This window comes from Aulostomus chinensis, chromosome 2 (genome assembly GCF_037954235.1).
Source record: "Aulostomus chinensis isolate RoL2024-O1b breed Wild chromosome 2, RoL_Achi_v1.0, whole genome shotgun sequence".
NCBI lineage: Eukaryota > Metazoa > Chordata > Actinopteri > Syngnathiformes > Aulostomidae > Aulostomus > Aulostomus chinensis.
Genome location: NC_141321.1, coordinates 30,199,940 through 30,221,152, shown reverse-complemented (window position 1 = coordinate 30,221,152; position 21,213 = coordinate 30,199,940). Strand labels below are relative to the sequence as shown.

General features: G+C 43.9%; 1 protein-coding gene across 6 annotated transcripts in view; it reads left to right on the top strand.

Moving 5' to 3' along the window:
- chst8 (carbohydrate (N-acetylgalactosamine 4-0) sulfotransferase 8) overlaps positions 1-20,410 on the top strand; it is a 227,987-nt gene extending 207,577 nt beyond the window's left edge. For 3 of the 6 annotated variants that reach the window (XM_086189502.1, XM_086189521.1, XM_086189510.1), the window contains 2 exons: positions 14,861-14,898; positions 16,119-20,408. In XM_086189502.1, coding sequence (XP_086045628.1) covers positions 14,861-14,898; positions 16,119-17,261 — 1,181 coding nt within the window. In that variant the 3' untranslated portion in view covers positions 17,262-20,408. Of the gene's footprint in view, positions 1-14,860; positions 14,899-16,118 lie in introns of all 6 variants that reach the window. The other 3 variants (XM_086189537.1, XM_086189530.1, XM_086189548.1) reach the window with 2 other exon arrangements.
- Positions 20,411-21,213: the final 803 nt, after the last annotated feature.

Below are 21,213 nucleotides of genomic sequence, written 5' to 3'. Positions count from 1 at the left end.
GATGATGAAAGGCTGCTGGGTGTTACACAACTTCTTGTTGGAAACAACCCAGCTAACTCGATCTGTGATTAACTAACCAGCAAAGAGGACACAGCAAAGTTTGTGGAAGGAATGTGATGACGCCTTCCAGATTGCACTCCTTGTTAGTGGACAAAGTCAGCACATCCACTCTTGTGTTAGCTTGGACTGAGTCTGTGTGCTACAGATGGAGAATGAAGGCTTCCCCTCAGGTGGACACAGCTGACAGAACGCCTGAAACTGTTCACTGCTGGCGTGAAACTCTTAACTCCATTTTCATTTATGTTCACCCTGCATCCCTTTGTCTCCCTCCCTCTTTCAGTCTCTCCCTCCCTGTTTGCCTCTCACCGTTTGTTTTTGTCACTTCTCTTTGTCCTTAACCTTTCTCGTCCTGTTTTTCTTATTGCACTGTTTGGTTTGTTACATATGTCTCTCTCTCTCTCACTCTCTCTCTCTCACACACACTATATTGGTCTCTATTTCCCACTGCTACTGCATCTGATTTCTTTCTTCGTTTTTCTCTCTGACATGATATGTGTTTGCTCTCCCACCCTGATTCACACACACGCTCTCTGTTGCACACCTTCTCTTCCTGTCCATCTTATCTGGATCTCTACCAGCCTGGCAGCTCTGGCCTGTTGCCTGCCATCCTCTGGGAACACAGCTGAGCCGAGAGAAAAGAGGAGCAACGCCTAAAGCCCAGCCTCCCGAGCCTTATCGTGCAGATACATATACGCTGTGATATAACCACACTACCAGATATGTGCTGAGCGATGCATGAGCACAATGGCCCTGCAACTCCACTAAACTGCAATTCTTACGGTTGCAGTCGTTTTCATTTTACCACACTGCATAATAGGAAATGGAGGTGAGAGGCTAAAAGAGGAGCTGAGAAGACGTGAGAATGGTGGGAGGAAGGGTGGCAAGAGGTGGCCAGATAAAAATGGAGAGTGACATAAAATCTCTTTTTCTAACGTGGACTTTTACCCCTCCAGAGCCCCGTGAAGAGGACAGTAGTGTGTCAGTCTGAACCGTCAGCCCCAGCCACAGAATTTGCTGTTGCACACATGCAATGCATCTCTTTACTCTGAGCGTCCTGTTTATCTGTCACATGAGAGGCGGAGCGATGGAAGGTGGCAATCGCTTCACTGGTGCAGCAACCTAATGGCAGAAGCTGCTGTCAGAACTGAGGCAAAATGCAAGTGCCAGAGAGGGCAGAGTTGTACCATATGAAAGAGTTCAAAGCAAAAGATAGTCCTTTGAATGATGTGTCAATCAGAAAAAAATTGAAAATGCCTGCCCGCCTCCATGAGGAGCAGAGCTTGCTGCAGAGCTACAGGATGACGGTAGCACTCCACAACGCAGCCTGCAGACTGGAGGGAGACGGCAGTTTTATAGAAGCGAGAGCTGCTTGATGAGAGAGGCTGCCTCCATTAAGTCAGCAGCCAAACCACCAAATCAGCCGATAGTATAATTCAGCGTAATAGTGGGTTTGTCAATGACACCGATCAATCCACACTGCTTCAAAACACACATACATCAGTTTACCGCTGAGAAAAGAAAGGTTTTTGAGTTAGTTTCGTATTAACTTACTTTTCTCTCTGAAAATGTGCGGATTAGGAACAATGTCAACAAAGTGGCCCTCAGGGGGTAAGAAGATGGGCAGAAGAAGGCAGTGATGTGCCACAGCCCTCCCACCGGTGTTGACGGAGTGGGTAGTAAGTGGTGACATGCAGTGGTGACAATCTTTTATTTTAAAGGTCAGATGTACGTAGTACCTGCATCTCTACCTCTGCTGTTGATGTAATATGATCGCCAGCGTTGTCTGCTAGCTAGCTCTCTGTTAGGATAACTCGAAAACTTGTGGAGGATTTTGATGAAATTTTGGGATGATAGAATTTAGGTTGGGGAACAATTGATTAGATTTTGGAATTGAATTGGACCCAGATCTGATGAAGTCATCTCGCCTTGGCAGAGGTAAGAGCTCTCGGGAGTGCACGCCAGGCTCCTTATTTGACTGAATTACAAAAGAGCCAGTCTTTTCTGTTCTTTTGCTCTAGTTTAGAGGTTTAAAAAGAAATGGCAACCATGAATAATGTTCAGTATCAGAATCATAAATGTAGCATTTTAGTGAACCAGTTTAATACCAGCTGATGTAAAGCAGACACTCGTGTAGGGTCGGCCTCTCAACCATGGAGTGATCAAGCTTATCAGGCTCGCAGAGCTTAACAACACATCACCACGGTTACCACAATCAAGGCAGAAAGCCTGCCAACTACCAGCAGCCTGCAGGGCGAACTTAGAGTGTAAACACAAAAGAGCGTGATTTGAACACACTTCTTTCAGTATCCGCACGAGCACAACATACTTGTGCAACCGCTCATAAAACACCCTTGTGAGGCAGAAACACACTAATGGATAATGACGGGTTTGACAGCAGGAGAGTGAGCTGAGTCACTCTGGGTGTACGGGCAATGAATAAAAGAAGGAGCACGCTGTCTGAATATCCCTCACTGACTGGATTTCCTTTGATACCATACTATTCCTGCCAGTCTCCCGTGGTAATCCTGCTCATTACACTGTGCTGTCCCTCTATTCTCAGACTAGCAGCAGCAGCAGCAGCCAGTGTGAGAGGAGAACAGGACAGATAAAAGTTGTCCTCGTTGGCTTGCCAGCTCTGCTTTAGAGAGGGTAACCAGGATCGTCTCAACTGCATCTTGATCATTTCCACATTCACCTTTCTGTTTGGAGCTGACATGCAGACACAAGCTCTGATAAATTAATGTCTTCCAGCACCTCCTCCACATGGAAGACTGTGCTGTCCAGGATGTGTCTTCAGCTGACATGTGTTTGTTGAAGGGGCTTTTACCCCTGAGTGACTCCTTCTGTTCATGTATATCTGGTAATAGGAAGACACTCTTTTCACACTGAGAGCTGTAAATCTATACTGTTCAGTGAAAGGAAACCAACCCACTCAAGTAATTTCTCTGCTATTTGAGTTTGGTTCGTGCTGTTTGACAGGAATCGCAACTTACATTGCTTGCTATTTCCACATCTTGCTGATAAGCTGATAATAGGAAGACTGGCTCCCTGAAAACGATCACTTTGTCAGAACTGTCATCTGCATCTGCCCCTTCTGAGTTAGGTGCTATAACAACCAGCAGCAACCCACAGCTCTGGCCGGCCACGGTTTGGTCAGAGGCATCATTTGTATTGCCCGGGTGTGTTCTCCCTGAGCCTCAGACACAAACAACCCTGACAAAAGGCCAGATGTCTGGACTTTGTCAGATGAATCCACTTCTTTTTAGCTGGACAACTTGTGAAATTTATTCCAGGAATATCCAACTTTTTTTTTTTCCCACATCCTAGTTAGAGGCGTTAAATGTTGAGTTCTCTTTGTCAGTGTCACATTGACACGTAAATGCTATTCCAATTATTCTGCGCCCTCTCTGCTCACTGTCAAATTACCAGCGCTGTGAGCAGAGCATGGCTCTCAATGCACCTCTCTGGCATTTTCCCTGACAGGGAGAAGAAAGGAGTGTGAGATAGCAGAACGAGGAAGAGCTTGGGGCTCAATGAGCATTTTAAATGCTGAAGCCAGGGAATCAGACAGACTGAGACCAGGACAGAACTGTAGACATTTTGTGACCAACTGTTATCAGCTGATTTTTCAAGCAAGACTATAGTTCATGAATACCTGACCGGGTGCTTCACGCAGGGGGCAATCTTGGAAAAAATGCTTGAAAACTGAATTCTTGCTCCGTTCACATTTTCAAGCAACATTTTGACTCCATTGTGAGTGTTTCTGTGCACATAACATCCAGGACTTACCGTAATAGTCAGCAGACTCAAGGCTTCTGTTGGCTTGCTTCAGAAAAATACCTAAATCGGTACAGAATCAGAGTAAAATTACAAGTAAAATTACAAGTTTAGCACTCGCCTGAGTATTACTCCTATTTTCAATTACCTTCTGTAGTTTTACCTCAGAAAACAAATGTACTGTTATTTGTATAACACTGTAATTGTGAGCCATGGAGAACCAGGAGTGAGCCGTCAGGAAATTAAACCAAACTGTGTTAAAAAAGTGTTTATAGCAGGATTTCAGGTCATTTTTTGAAGTTATTCTGGCAACAAAAGTAATTTTTTTAAACAGAACATCTGACTTTTTAAGACTTATTAATTTTAACCCAAACAATGATACTTTGGTTACTCTAACCAAGTGGTTTCATAGCCTAAAGCTAACCAGATCTTAACCACAGTGCTGTCCAAACTATCTTAAAACACTGAAGAAAGGGAAAAAAAAGGTGTTAAGCTTGAGTTTAGCGCAGCGATGACCTAGCTGGCCTGGAGCGTCAAACCCTTGTGTGCTGGCATTTCTCCCCCAGCACTTCTCTGAGTGTGTTGGTGAGAGAGGTACCGCCGGCCACCGCTGCACGGGCACACTGATCGCTCCATGTCAGACATTCTTTGTATTACGCATGACATAACTTTTTGTAAGATATCAAATGAATGTTTCATGAGAATAGTGCTGCCTGATACTTTTTTGTTTTGCGGAGTGGCAGTCAGCAGCGTGAAAGCTGCAGCCAAAAGAAAAAAAATAGCTGTATTTCCTAAAGACACCAACTCTGGAGAGACCTGTGGGCAACAGCTACCTGCTGTACGTATATAAGAGTTATTTTTAGGCATAAAGGAGTGTTAGCGCGACAAACCTTTGCAGCACACACACACACACACACACACACACACACACACTGTTCTCATTAGCACAGAGCTGTAGAAGGTTTGAGAAAGTGCTGCTCCGTTCAGATCTTCACACACACTTCACTCCCTGTCAAAGCTCAACCACACAGAGCTGCTTTCTGTTTTGTTTTGTTTTTTTGAAAAAGGTGTCGAAGCAGAAACTTTTACCATCATTATTTCCATATAACTAATGTGCCAAGATGAGGACAGCAACCCTGCTGCAGTCACAGCTGCACTCTTACATGGTGTAACAGTACAACAAGTGCAGGTGTGGGGTTCATATTTATCATTGTGAAGCACTATTTTGATTGTTCGGGGGGTTTTCATGAACGTAGCTGGGGAGTGACACAAAGCTCACCACTGGGAGCAAACGTAAATTATAGGCTGGAGCGGGAGTGGAGGGACAGAAGAGAAGAGATAAGAAACTGAGGAGGGCGAGAGTTAAAGACCAGCATCAGGGGGTGAGAAAGAATGATAATGAAGGGAATGTAGGCTGGAGGAAACAGGCAAGACCCGAGGAGAGCCAGAGGAAGACTGAGAAGAGCTTGAGGCTAATCAGGAGTTGCTGGGACGGCCTGGAATGGTTTTGTTTGTAGGGATGGTTGAAGCCCAGAGACGGGCGAGGAGGCATGTTAGGAATGACTGAGAAATAAGGCTGCTGGCAGGAGGGAATCCAGGGCCTTGTCCTGTTGTCCTCTCCTCCCCTCATGATGTGTGACAGCTAATCAATTTGTGCCATGTTTAATTCCAGAGGAATATTCACACAGGACCAAGAATCCTTGTGATTTCACTCAAATTACTGCTTTTAGCTCATATTTACAAGGCTGTGATCTACTCTTCCTCCTGTGGAGGCTCACTAACAAGCACAGCCACTAGCAGCTAATCCCCACTTGTTTACTGCTAAACCACAGGAGAGGTGATGCTGCAGCTTAATCCATTCACTAATTTGATTCTGTCATAGATAGATACGTAGATAGATAGAACCATGATACAAATATGTTGGCTTTTTTGTTACTATTTACTTTATTTCCAAAGAAATGAGCACAATTTTTTTCCAGACTATTGGATTTATATCTGCAGTAACCCTCTTACATTAATAGAGAGCCTGTCCTTTGTTATTTTCAATCCTTCATACACTGGGTACTCCTTTCTGCAAGGAAAAGGGATGGCTAACTCAAAAAGAAAGATGGAGACTACAGCTAAACATGGTTCATTTGACATCATTTCATTAACTTGAAACAAGGGCTTAGTGTGATTTGAGATGCAGAATTGTTTGTACAAATGGGCTTTTCAACGTCAGTGAGTCAGGACACATCAAGAGCTCAGTGAACATTTACTCCATCCTCCAGTTTACGTTGGGTGGTGCATTTTTGTCAGTCAGATACCTGCTAGTTTTCATCAGTTGTTGTGTGGTGGCCTTATGTGCTTCCAAGAAACAACAAGAGTCATCTACAAATGCAATTCTCTCTGCACGTCCCTGGGATGGCTTGACTTGAACTGAAGGCAGTGAGTGAATACTGCTGATGCACTGATGTGTTGAGGCTGTCCCCTAAATATTCATTTAGTATTCCGCCAAGGCCCTTATGCTTTACTCACATGTCTGGACTCATCAGTCGATGCTGTGATCAGCAGCGCTCTGACAGGAAAACAAGGGGTGTGTGCGAGAACGTGAAGCTAACTCAAATGAGAGGCCAGGGTAAACAGTGACAGGGCCAATTCCAGTTCCCAATCTCACTGCAAATAGAGCCGAACAGGGGAGCGCAGAGGCTTAACGAAGATATAGCAGCATCTGATCACAGCACCTCAGTGTACCAACAGGTTACGATAAAAGGATTTGGCACTGACTTTAATCTTGAAATGAAAGATCGTGGGGGAACAAACTTAAAAGAGGTCATCAAACAACTAATTTAATCCTCCCGAAAGCTAAAGCACAAAGCTTCAAATAGCTTTGGTAAAAAGACCCAAAAACAAGGGTTGTGCTATTATGCCTGAAAATGATTGTATTTGTGGAGTCAAAGCCAGCACATCTGTTTCAGTAAAAGGCTTGAGGTCGTTCTAAAAGAAAAAAAAAAAAGAAAAAATTAAAACTACAGTTTTGCCACAGCGTGTAAATGTCTGTCAGCAGCTGTTGTAAATCAACAAAAAAGCTTTGTGATTGAATCAAACTGATGCGGCCGCCTGTAGCAGGTTGATCCGCTTCTCTTACTTAGGCCGTACCTCAGGATGCAGGAGCTGCCCGTGTAGCACCAACAGTGACAGACTTCATTACCCCAGCGCCCGTTTAACTGGTGGGTTCTATCCTGATGAATAAGGAAGTTTCTCTTGATTCTCATTTGTGTGTATTTATTCATAGAATGAGAGTTACATCCAGGGCTCTTTGGTAAAACTGCCTGTCCTGTACACGATTATCTTGTATCAGCAGCAGGAATGGAGGAAAATAACTCAGCTGCCGAAAAAAAAATCTCTTAGAATTGTGTTGCTTTTCATGTTCGGGCAGTGCAGTTGATTTCAAAGCAGTGTAAGTGGGGGAGAACACTGTGGAAATGGTATCAACCGGTAGCTCATTGCTTGTTAGAGAAACTGGAGAAAAGAATAATGGATCCATAGAACAGGACTTCAACAGTATGAGTGCAGGAAAAGGTCTTGGTGCTCGAGGTGTGTTGGTTATAATTAAGGTCATTCTCCAAAGTTGCTCTAATATATCTGACAACCTCTTCGCATCGCCAGTGGTTGTGAAAAAAAAGTGGCTAATTGGGGAAATAATTGGGATTCTTTGCTGTTTGCCGTAGTCCTGCTATAATTGCAGCAGTCATGTCCAGTCCTGATTGCTGATGAGACAGCCTACACTCGCTAAGCCCATAATAGCTGTGTCATCTGCAGTCGCCTTTTTATTTTTTTTAACAAATCATCCTTTCACAGTCATCTGTGCTTAGCGAGGATGGACTGAGGACACGGTTGATGACACCGGGGCCGAGCGTTGCCAGTCGCTGTGCTGGGAACACTGACGGCGCAGCCCTGCAGGAGTGATGTAAAATAACAGGTGCTTGCATGGGAAGTCTTCTAACCGTATTTGGTTACCGTTGGAACTTTGTCCAATTTTGGCTGATGAAATTGAGCCGTAGATTAGGAAGCTGAAGAACTAAACCCTGAAAACTCACCTGTTCGATGTAGCCTTCACGGCTTCTTCCCACACGTTGCTGCGTGTCCGTTCCCTCCTGCAGCAAACATGGCATCTCTTAAGTGTTTACGAAGCTCCAACTTTCCATTTTTTGCCTTCAGTACATTGGAATATTTAAATTTCTGCTGTGGATTTCATCGTTTCATGAACGTTGCGCTACCAAAAACAAAGCTAACAGATACGACTACGACTAAGCCTCTCATCCAGTCATTTTTTTTAGTGTTGTTGCTGGTTTGGTTTGGTTTATCTCACATTGTAAAGCAATACAGCTTTGGGTCTTTGAAAGGAGCTTTATAAATCCATATTAGGTTATTAATAAACATGTCTTGAAATGGATCAAATTATTTTTGCTCACAGATTTGCGATTATCTTGTGCTTGCATTTTAAGATGAATGGAGATTTTCATCAGTTTTTCCCAGTCTGCATCCTTTTATTTCACACTTCTTTGGTACGTCCCTCTTCAGTTTGTCAGAACTGCTGCTCCCCTCACGCTGTTTATTCTCTCCCGCTTTGACAAGTTGACTCAGTATTCAGGCTACAGATGCACTCTGAGCACATCTCCTCTCTCAAGTCTTCGCTACCTCTGTGAATCTTCGTCTTTATAGCCACGCCTGTGCAAGTTACAGGACAGCATAGAGCAGCTCTGCGAGCACATTTGACTGTGTGAACTTCTTTGAAAAATTTTTAGCTTGTAAAAAGCAAACTTTTATAATCCCCCTGTATATGTGGCAGACGGTGGAGCTTCTTACTCATCAGCCAGGGAGTTGCTCACTGAACTATGTGCTCCTTGCCTAGGTCAACAGCTCTGCACTCCCTGAATAAGATATATGGCAATTAAGGCCCACCGTGTCTCGTCTGGGCCGAGATAATTCACTTAACCCCGGACTGGCAGCTGGCAGGCAGCATTTGTTTACACGTCCCTCTTCATGCAAGCAGCCAGGCCCCTTCCTCTACAGTACACGCTATCAAAACAACCTGCCTCCCACCACACCCCACATACAGCTCTCTGACTCTCTGTTTCCATGGAAATCTACTCTTGGAAGTATTTGCATCTTCTAACCTTGAATGTACCCCAAGTAGAATGTACTCTGAGAATATACTGTTGTCAAAATGAATTGTCATAACGGTAATCAGTGGCACATTTCAAAGCCCCTTTGAGCTGCTCTCTATCGCTGTAGTTCATTATTCCCCCTCATGCTGCGTTCTGTGCCTAAGCTACCAGCACGAGAAAGGAATTTGTGATTGCACACAAAAAGAAGACGGAGATAACACATTTTGGAGCAAATTAAAACATGAGGCAGATTATTATAGCTGCCTACTTTACTGCCCCACGGAGACAGTCGCTCGCTACCATTTAATGCAGTTTCACATATTTTCGGGCTCTATATGAAGGGTTTTATTTTTAAAGCACTACGTGGCATATCCATTTAAAAATGGAAATAAATCTCATTGCCTCAGTTTAATCGGTAAATTAGGGGTGGAGGCTGCCTGGGAAGATGTGTAAGTTCAGCCTCAGTATCTTCTCAGTTAAAAAAAGGAAAAATAAACATCATTGACATTTATCACAAACATGATATATTTGATGCCATGACGTGGCTTCCTTAATCCATTCACAAACCCCCGTGTGAAATTGTTTCAAAGGTGATGATGAACCAGCTGAGCAGCAGCATTGCCTCACAGAAACAAAGGGCTCTGAAAATAGCGCAAAGGTGTTAATGCAGCAACACGGCTTCGCATCATCGTCTTGCGCTGAGCTCTGTTTTTATCACACTGAATGGAAATGTCATCTCTGTATGCTTAGCCTGTGCTCCAACACAGGCAATTATGAGCCAAACCGTGTGTTATTTATGGCGTGTAGACGACACACTAATTCACTGTGGCAAGGAATCGTCCTGTTCATTTGAATTTCAAGTAATGAGTGAGCGCGCCCCCAACGATTTATGACGCTTCCCAACACTTCCCAACACTTGGCCTTCATTTGAGGTCAGAGGTGGAAGGGGAGCCCATACATGACACGCTGAGCATCAAGTAATTTATGGATTTCACTAATAACTCCGTCCCCATGCGCACCCTCCAAGGCGCCATTAAAGGAAATTGCACCGCCGAGGTCAGGAGAATGTCATGATGAGGTTTTGGAGTGCAGGTTGATAGAGGCTGCTGGAGAACACGCCACTGTTTACAACACTGTATCATCCTTTATCATGAAAATGGCCACTCGTTATATAATACAGCACTACTACACTAAATAAAAGCCAGCATCTCACATGCCCTTTCAAGTCTCATTCTTTCACTTGTCAGGCTCTCAAAAGTATACTGTAATAATGACATAGAAGCATATCCTCAATAAATGTGGCTCCAGCTGTAATAAAACCTCAAATTAATTCATTTATGACCTTTATCCATCTCCATAGGAGAAAGAAATAAAACTGCTTTATCTTCTCCCAGAACTTCTCTCCAGCAGCCCTGGAGTAAATATGTCCAAGTCTGTAATTATCCTGTATGAAGCAAACATTCTTACAGGTGATCACTTACACTTTTTTAGACGAGGTGAGATTTTGTTATGGCTATTTTCATTCCTCCGTCTTAACAAGTCCATCCATTTTTCTACCGCTTATCCTCTTAAGGGTCATGGGGTGGGGTGGGGGTGGAGCCTATCCCAGCAGCCTTCTGGCGAGAGGCGGGGTTCACCCTAGACGGGTCACCAGTCCATCACAGGGCCAACACATAGAGACAGACAACCATTCACACTCACAGTCACACCTACAGTCAATTTAGAGTATCAATCAGCCTCGTCCCCTCTTGATGTCTTTGGACTGTGGGAGGAAGCTGGAGTACCAGAGAGAACCCACACAGGAACAGGGAGAACATGGAGACTCCATACAGAAAGATCCCATGCTGGAGCCGGGACTGGAACCCGGAACCTTCTTGCTGTGAGGCAACAGTGCTGACCACTGCACCACCTTGCCACCCACCTTAACAAGTCATGGTTGAAAATGAATATTTTTTGATATGTCAGCTCTGTGACATTAGCATGACCACCTGTCTGCTTGCTAAGTGGTAGCAACCACGTTCACTTTACTACATCAGATGAGAAACTTGATTTGCAATCAGGGTAACAGAATTAATTACACTACAAATACAACAAAAACACAGTTCAGACAGTTTTTACTTCTGTTACAACTGAACTGCAGTACTCAACCTCCAGGTGAAGGATTTTCTTACTACTCTACTATGAACTTCCAGAGGACCTGATGGTCAAAGATAACCATTGAGGGGTCAAAGTTCCTCGATACTGCACTCGTGGTTTGTGTTATACTTCTCTGCTGTGTTTGATATCAACTACTATCCATAATAATCCATTTGGCCATTAAGCAGCCACTCAATATGGATATGGAGTCTGAGGCTGCAGTCAGCCAGTGACCCCGTGGGTTTGAGTCCTCCACCTCTGAGCTGACGCATAACTGCATACTGAGTGGTTCAGGAGTACTCAGTAAAAACTTCATCATATCTGGTGACATGAATCTCCTCTCTCTTCAGCTCTAGAGGTGTCACAGTCTCTACCCAAATTAGTCAATCTAATGTGTTTCTTGCTGTCCCTCAAAGTACACAAGGGCTGATTTTTGAGGGGATTTTTTTTTTGAAACTTTGGCTAAACCCTCGAATCCCACAGAAGCCTTCTTTCAGAAGCCAATCTTCAGATGATAACACAAAAGAAAGGGAGCCTCTGCTAGCATCTCTTCAATCCCAAAACGCTGATTGCTCACCCATCACCTCCTCCTCCCCAGCAGCTGTCATCGGTGGCCCAGTCCAGCAGGATTTCAGCACCATCTGAAACACTGTTTTATCTCCCGCCACAACAAGTTAAAACATCAATGGACCAGAGCTTAAAGCTTAATACCTCTGTTCTCAAGCGTTTTTCCTCCGATACGCCACACCAGCATATCGGCGGCTTGTATTCCCACACAGAGTCAAGTAGTGGAGGCGCGCGCGTGTGTGTGTGTGTGTGTGCGTGTGTGTGCGTGCGTGTGTGTGTGTGTGTGTGTGTGTGTGTGTGTGTGTGTGTGTGTGTGTGTGTGTGTGTGTGTGTGTGTGTGTGTGCAGGTGTTGGGCACTGGGGGGAGTGCAGCTGGTTGGGGTCACAGTGGTTTAATGTGCTGAATGACTAATGAAAGGTTTATGGTGGAGCAGTGTGACTGCCTAGGCTAAAGGAGGACGCACCCAGTCTGGTTTTCTGCACCCTCCTGGTCTGTGTCTGGTTAAAAAGGGGCATTTAATAAGTTCTCCCAGAACATGGGGGCCGCAGTCCCTCACTTAACAAGCTCATTATTTCACATTGTTTTTGTCCTTTGCTCCTGCTCGACGGCAGTGGCAGGGAGAGGGGTGTTTGATGTGTGTCTCTGTTCGAGCGTTGTACAAGGGTCTGTGAGAGGGAAGGATGATAATGGATCCACTAATGATGTGGCCCCTTGCTTGTGTGGATCCTTCAGTAATTCTTGCTCATCTGCATGAATATTCAGCGGATTTGTGTCTGGGAGAGCGATGGATACTCGAGGTTACTTTAGAGGGCAAGAGAGGACACAGTGATGTGCTTCTCAATCAGCTCTCATCATCAGCAACATTACAGTGGAATACCTGAGAATCAGAGCCAAATGTAATGGAAGACCTCTTGATCACAACTTTGAGTAGTTTAATATTTTCATGAGCTGAACTTGTGAACTTCTCACATAGCAGAACCACTGGAATTTCACAATTCCTCGTCTGGGGATATGAGTCCCCATTGATGCATTTATCCTGGATGTCTCTTTGTGCTGCTATAAATCCTTTTTTTTTTTTTTTTTTCTTTTTTTGCATTGATAACAAAAAAGTCTGTATCCATTATAATCCTCATTTACATCTCAACCTACTCCCAAAACGTATCTGGTAGTGTTTGATTGAATTCATGTTATATTTAAGTTTAGGGAAAACTTGGTTCTGTGGTGGGAGCTATAGCTACGACTGCGCATGGGTATGTGGAATAACCAGAATAAGTTTTGTGCATCTCACTGGATGCAACCTCAGTCTGTACAATTTATTACAGCTTCACTGCACAGCAGTAAAAATCAATAGCATAGTTATACTGAATGGAATTGACTGAGTGTGAAATTGCAATCAAACAGCAACTATTACCCTCAACCAAATAGCTACTACAGAGATAAATGATGTTTACAAATCCCTTGGAATTCAGTTTACATTATTATATTACTTGTTTCAGTTATAGTCCCGTCAATGGAGGGGAAAAAAAGAAAGTCCACAAATGAAAAGTGATTTTTTAGCGAATGTTGTGTTTTCAGCGCTCTGGTTCTATTTGAGGCAGATCAAATCAAGCACGTCTAAGGAATTTAAAAACCATTTCAACAAGATGTCTTTGTCAGCGAGTGCTGAGCAGGACAAGTGTGTGTCCCCGGGCGCCCCGTCCGGTCTCCCGGCCTTGAGTCAAAGATTACCTTACCTTTCATTTTTTCAGCCGCTCTAGAGAAACTCAATGAATGTGTTCCGTCACACTCCCCATTGTTTCCTGGAATCCCGTCACAGGTTCAGACTATTGTCACAATGAAGTCTTCAACAGTGAAGGTGAAACACCAACAGCTGTGACAAACCTGTAACAACAGCCAGACAAAACACCCCTCCAAGGAACCAATTAGACCTTTGGAGATTTCAATTACCGCCTTCATGGGGCTTTCAAGATCAATAACCAGGCGTGTATCTTGACAAGATGGTCAAAGCTACAAGAGGCTTCATCACTTTGGCAGCACAGGGAGGCTGATGCTGTTGTTGCGCTTGCATGTACTTCCCTGGCAATGGCATCTGTGTGCGTTGAGATAAATATTCATGTGTTTCATGAACGCCGATGATACCGCAGATCCGTTTCCTACGTAAGCTATCATTAGGGTTGAGAGATCAAAAAGCACAGCTGCACCCAAACAAGATTAGAAAATGTCACACGCCACCTCCTTAGCCCACACCTCTCTCGCTTCCCACCTCCTCCACGTCTCGTTCAGAAGAATGAAGACAAGTAAAGATTCACCACACAGAGCCAGACACCAATTCGGAGCTCGCCGGCGCATACTAATCTAAAACAACATTGCGTCTGGGCAACACATTTTATTCCCTCCCCACTGAGGCTTGTTAAATGTGAGATAGTGCGCTGCAGATCTCATCACTTAGGGAAGGTTGTGGCCTGCATCTATAGCCCCCCCCCCCCACACACACACACACACACACACACACTCCTCGTCCTCCCCACCATGCAGGTTCCTATCACTTCCATCCTCAAATTGGAAGTGACAAGCCACTCAAGCAGAGGTGTCTGCACCCCCCTCCCCCCCATCAGCAGCCATGCAGCCCCACTCAGAGCTGTCAGCCTGATTACATGTCAGCAGGATGGGGGGACCTAAGGAAAGGAGATGTCCAGCTGGAGACAGACCACTAAACACATCATCTGTCCTGCTGCCTCACATCTGCCAATACACATAGCACCTGTCCCCATGGCTGCCACAAACGCATCGCAATGTCTCTGTCACTCACCTGCTGTCTGCCTGAAATTCAACTAACTTCACTTTCTTTCTGTGTGTCTTTCTGCTGGCCTGCGATCGGTTTCAAAGTTTTTTGTCCTCGTTTGCTGCTTCTGCTCTGTCCCTCTCCTCCAACTTGAAACACATTTTTTTTTATTTACCTCTTTTTTAGCTTTTCCCACCATCCGACCCTCATTGACCAGAGTTTGTGGCGGCTAATAGAACAAACTGTCCTCCCAACCTGTGGCTTGACACATCAAAAGATAGAAAGCATTGAATTCTTTGAGCCTCTCTTCCTCACTCTCCTCCACGAACACAACACTTTTCTTTACTTAAGTGCTGATTTTTTCCCATCTCTTTCCTCTCTCTGCAGGCATGAAGCTTGGAAGTACTCCACGGCAGTCCAGGGAGGTACGTATTTACTCCATTTCTCCCAAAACACAGATACACAGGTTGCTCCCACCTGTTATCTGTTGCAAAAGAGTGATTGTCAGCCTTGTAGCCCTCGGCTTGTCTGATAGCATCTGCAAAGTGAGGCTGCCCTCACACTGCATTCAGACTTTGCTCAGTAAACAGTTCCTGTCAAACCAAGCTTAGTTCACCATGATAGCATCGCGTAGAGGTTGTTTCTTTTAAACATCTTCTGCTGCTGAATCTTTATTTCTATGGTAATTTCACACCCATTCATTTTATTTTGTAGGTGCTCATTTATTAAAAAAGGCGTTTCAATCTTAAAGCAGCAGTAAAAGCTCATTAAAGCGTCCTCCAAATTTCCTTCTTGGATTTCTGGTAATTAGATTATTTACAAAATTTATAGAGTTTAAGAGCACCTGCTCTCACCGTCTCCGACAGAATTAAGCACTCCTCTAATCGGATGTCTGAGTCAGACGTGCGGCGTCCTCTCTGAGCTGACCCCCGCCTGCTTTCATCTCCGCTGTGATCCTCAGCCCCCACCAGAGACTTGCATCAGTGTAAACTCTGAGAAATGTGATGTGATGTGATGCCTGGTGTGTAGGTTGCAACCCTGCACTCACCGTGCACATTAAACAGACAGGAAAAGGAACCACTCTGCCCCCCCCCCTTTTTTTTTTCTTCCTGTTTCCATCCAGATGTCCCAGCAGATGAAAAAATAATGTCATCCACATCAGAAAGGGGACAAGCTAAGATTCATGATTGTCTCATCACCTTTTCTGTTGTAAAATTAAAATTATACATTCAGTCCATTGCCTTTACGATGCCATTACAGCATTTAATTGAAATAAAATGTCAGAATGCACGATGGCCTTAAGCATCATCTGATGGTAATCAGGCAGAGGATGATGCTAATTTAACTTTCCCAATAAGTGTTTGTAATAAGATCTTACTGCTCAGATTAGTGATGGGTCATGGACGGCGCTGCCTACTGTGACATCTGTGTTGTTCGACCTCCTCTTAGATGTAATGAAACAGCACCATCAAGTGGCTGATGTGAGTACTGACAGCAACATCAGCCGGTTGTTTCAGCCAGTGGAGCTCAGATGTAACAGATCTAATGATTCTGAGCAAATAAACTCTTGAATAAGAGGATTTTTTTTGGTCTAAAAACACATTTGCTACGGTCTATAACCTGTGTTGTTGTCTTTGTCTTACAGACTCTGTCTACTCAGGACAGAGAGAGAGGAAAATCTGACAGTTATCCAGACCACCAGGCAGCAGAAGGCGTCCTGTCCAGCCCAATCCCTCCCATGCAGTTACCACACTTTTGGAAGAACAAGCAGGCATCCGCCCCTGGGTCTCGGGAGCAGGACATAGGCTCCCTGCATGTCTCCAAAAGACAACGCAAACTGCTGAAGACGAGCCCTCCGATCCACCACATCATCAATAACACTGCTTCCTCCTCCTCGTCCTCGGCCTCAGTTTTGTCCTCAGCTGCTTCTGATCCCTCTTCCCTTCAGTCCTGGAAAAAGTTCTCTGACATCCTGGAGGCGCGCCGGCAATTGATGAAGAAGATGTGTGCCAAGTACAAAAGCAGCATCTCCAAGACCATCACACGGCACCACGTGAAGAACATCTACGTGGAGGACAAGTACAAGCTGTTGTATTGTCAGGTGCCCAAGGCTGGCTGTTCCAACTGGAAGAGGACCCTGATGGTGCTGGCGGGCCAGGCCTCCAACGCTCAGAGCATCAAACACGACACAGTCCACTACGGAAACCATCTCAAGACGCTTGACAGCTTCGACCGACAGGGAATCATGCGCCGTCTGGAAACCTACACCAAAGTTATATTTGTCCGAGAGCCCTTGGAGAGAATGGTGTCGGCATACAGGGACAAGTTTGAGAACCCCAACAACTACTACCACTCCCTGTTTGGGAAACCCATCATCTCCAAGTACAGAGTCAACGCTTCCAAGGCAGCCTTGAATACAGGCAACGGAGTCACCTTCCAGGAGTTTGTACAGTACCTGCTGGACGTCCACCGGCCAGTGGGAATGGACATCCACTGGGAGCAGGCCAACCAGCTCTGCAACCCGTGTCACATAGACTACGACTTCATTGGCAAGTTTGAGAACATGGAGGAAGAGTCCAACCTTCTCCTACGATTGACTGGGGCTCCACGGAACCTCACGCTGCCCAGTTTTAAAGACAGGAACCCAAGTGACAAGAGAACCTCTACACAGATCACACAAAAATACTTTTCACAGGTCAGCATGTTGGAGAGACAGCGGGTCTATGACTTCTACTACATGGACTATCTGATGTTCAACTACTCCAAACCTTTCCAAGATTTATACTGACTTCCTGGTCTGAAGACTTTTCTCCTCCAGTCACTCTCATACTCCACCACGTCTACACCTTTGTCATGGTAGTAGTTTCCTACGTGAATCTTTTGCATCTAAGCGATCGAGAGAGAAAAAAAAATCAAACTTCCTCTGAATTTGGCTGCTTTTTATGAAAACATTTCTAGCAGATTATTATAAGATGAAAAAGGTTCTTGTGATGTTGTTTTACATATTCTAAATTGTCCTGAAATGTATTTATTCTCTACTAGCACATGGTGAGGTAGAATTTTAAAATAATACATTCTTATTAAAAAAAAAAGAAAAAAAAGGGAAAAAAAAGTTCATTGGTGTTCAACAGGCTTTAAATTATGCCTTACAGTCAAATGGCATTTGCAAATACTTTTAATGGTTTGTGAGGCGTCCAAACCCTCATAATGAAAAGGTTCTCAATGATTTCATTTAAATTTTCCCTTTGGAATACTTTTCAAATAATTAGACCATGTCATTTTTGAATATATTATTTTGGTCCCTTGGTTGAGTGGGAGATGACGTGCTCACTCTCTACATCCTGCAGTTTGTTCAACTCATCTCTCCACATTTGCTTTTTCAGGTTGTTTTTTTTTGTTTTTTTTTTCCTCCATTTGAAATATTTGCATTTACTATTTGGCTTACTGCAGCTTAGGCATCAGTATACCTCTACGTATCAGTGCATACTAATACAGATATTTGATGTAAATGTTTTTACTAAACATACTGTAACAAAACAAAACCCTATACATAGTTTAAACCTCGAAGACGTGTCAGGAGCTGCCCGCTCGGAAAACTGTGTGCACTTAACTGTAGCATTTTTTTTTTCCTAACTTTGTTGGTTCGGTTTGTGCGTCGCTCGAACGCGTCACTGGAGGTGTTTCTGTGGCTGGATGTTGTTCGACGCATCCAGCTACTTACAGGGACAAAAGTGATGCCGCGCGTGTTTCGTGATGCTGTCAGACTTGTGCATCTTTCACCTTGCGGAGTCGGTTAACAGCGTTGAAAACCAAATTAGCAAATGTCAACGCAGCCAAACAGGTGAAAAGTGTTTAGACTTCGTTTCATGACTGAAAAATGAACGGTTTAGACATTTAGACGGAGATGAGATGGAATAGAGAGTGAGTTTTATCTTCTCGGTCCATCACAAACACTCCACATCACCTCCACGTCTCACTCTCAGTAACACTGTATCTATCACACCAGTCTACACCATTATATAACTTTTTCAGACTCTACTGTGTAAAATTGTATAATGGGCATTCAGATGATTATATATTTTTCTATGTATTTCTAATATATACATATATAAATATTCAGTGCTTCTTGGTGAAGTCATGTTTATTTTCGTTTTTGATGTCATGAATTGGTCTTTTCGTAACACAAGTGCGCTCTCTAATTAAAGAGTTTCTTTCCTGAGAAAAACAAAAGGTCCACCAGCTGAGAACCAAGTTTCAAGACGATGAACAACTGTGAAAAATATCTAAGATAATGATCGATTGATGAATGAGTGAGTACAACTTGATGAGGTCGCAAAAGATCAATTTTTCCAATGAAATTTGATAAAATATTGGAAATTAGCTCTTTAATTACCAAGCTCCCTCCCCCACACTCCACATTATAGACCCTGTACAGATGAGCTGCATTCCACTTAGTTACCATTGTGTGTGTGTGTGTGTGTGTGTGTGTGTGTGTGTGTGTGTGTGTGTGTGTGTGTGTGCATACGAGGTACTAAGCCGTTCTTACATTTGTCTATATTCTTTCCTGCGATCTTTCGAATATACACAAATACACATATACGCAAAATGCGAGTAGACACATGTATTGCAGGTACCGTGTATGTGTAATATTACCATTTAATCCCCAGCTCAGCCCCCCCCCCCCCCCCGCCCCGCCCCACTGGCTTGGTTCCACCTACCAATCTGTTCAATGTGATGATCCTTACTGGCCCTACACATCTTAAAGGAACACTTTATTGCATTGAATACCCCCCCCCCCCCCCTGTTATTTAGAAATGACAATAGATCAGAACAAAGCAGCTGTTATCACCTCTAATCTAAGAGGAGGAAAGAAGCAGAGCAACGAGAAGCGACTGAATACGACTGATGTGAGTGAATTCTTCTGCCGCTCAAACAAATTTCAACAACAAATGAAATCCAGCTACGACTGAGGTGCATTGACAGCGTGTATCTTTGATGATGAGTTAAAGTTGCAACAGGGGAACAACCGATGGCTCGTGTCCCATAGAGTAACAGTCAATATTCAAGCTTTTGCAGCTCTCTGGAAATGTGTTTTATGTAACAAATATACTTTAAAGCAAGATGTATTCGCCTGTGAGTGAAGGGAAATGATTTATTTAAATCTGTAGACACTATAATCAATGTTTGAAGCCCTTCGATCATTCTGGTGATATTACCCTTTCATGGTGATGGTAATGTATTCGTTTTTTTATTAAATTATAGTGTGATGGCTTTCGCAATTCCAAAATCTTTGTTTAGGGTTTAATCAGATGGAGTGTAGATGTACACCATCTCTGACAAAACCAGATACTTCATGATGATGATGAATACCGCTTTGGCAAATACTGCCCCTCAGCTATTTCTCGGTTTGTGGGTGTGTGGCCAGCATTATCAGAGGCATAATTACAGTAACAAGTGAATGTATAACTGTTAATCGTTGGTGCAGATGTGTATAAAACATGATCTTAAGCCCTTTGCCTTATTTTACACTGCCAATCAAATGGTGTATTTCAGGAAGACATTCTTCAGGGGGTTATGATTTCTGGCTGATGAGTGTCTACTAATAAAATGTCTTTAGCATTTTCTACTTGCTTCTTTTTTTTTTCTTTTTCCTTTTATGTTGGGCTTGTAGTCTTTGTGTTTTTTTTTGTTATTTTTCCCAACTTTCCGTGTGGTTTGTGAACGTTAGAGACTTGGGGAATCAGTTTTGACAGGCTTTTCTTTGGCTCAGTGTCAGAACAGCTGAGCGTGCAGGTCAGGGTGCCCTCCTGAACTTTATTGACCCCCTTGTTGTGGTCAAAGTTTGGATCATGCTGGGGTGCAGGCCAAACAAAACGGACTCGTCGAGGTGGTCTCGGTCCGCTTCCCTAGCAAACTTCTGTTATTTACTGTCTTGAATTAGAACAAATGAAGAAAGGCCACATAAGGACATTTTCAGCTTGACCCAAATGAAATTCCAGGCGTTAAACCTCCCGTGTGTGTTATTGGACCTGACAGTCCAACCATTGTCCTCCTGAAAAGTCACTACTTAGTCCAGCTCTACATTCAGTCCACCGCATTACCGCGCGAGCTCTGGCACTGGGAGATGAACCCGTGAAAGCACCGCCAACGTCAGAGCTGATCTGGGTTTCCTGCCCTTCAACCTTTGCTTCACAAATGTTTATTTACTGTAACACAAGTCAGTTTGAACTCTGATTAAACCCAAAGAACAGAATTTCCATCGTTTGAAATTTGATGTTTTGGGATTTAAAAAAAAAAAAGAAAAAAGATCAGGAATTCTTTTTGATGTGTAAACATCCAATTTAGCGCAACTTTCTTTCTTCTGACAACACAAACCCAAGGCCCCACCCCTTTAACAACAGGTACTTAATACCAGAGGAACTTCGCAGGAGTGCAGCCGGAAGATGAAAAAGTCCCGGAGGAAGAGTTTTGCCGCTTCTCTTGTAAGGAGCGGGTCAAATGTTGCAGATTTTGCGGAGGAAGAAGCTACAGGAGCAGATTTTCCTGCAATGTTGCTTGTTCAGAATCATCTGGAGGTGTTTGGCAGTCTGAAGGAAGCGCTGCAGACCTCTCCCAGGGAGGGAGAGGGAGAGAGAGAGAGAGAGAAGCTCTGTCTTTACCAACTCCTGCACAAACACACAGAGATGTGTCCCTCAGTTTGTGTGTCTTTCTCATTAGTTTACTGAAAAAATATCCAATCC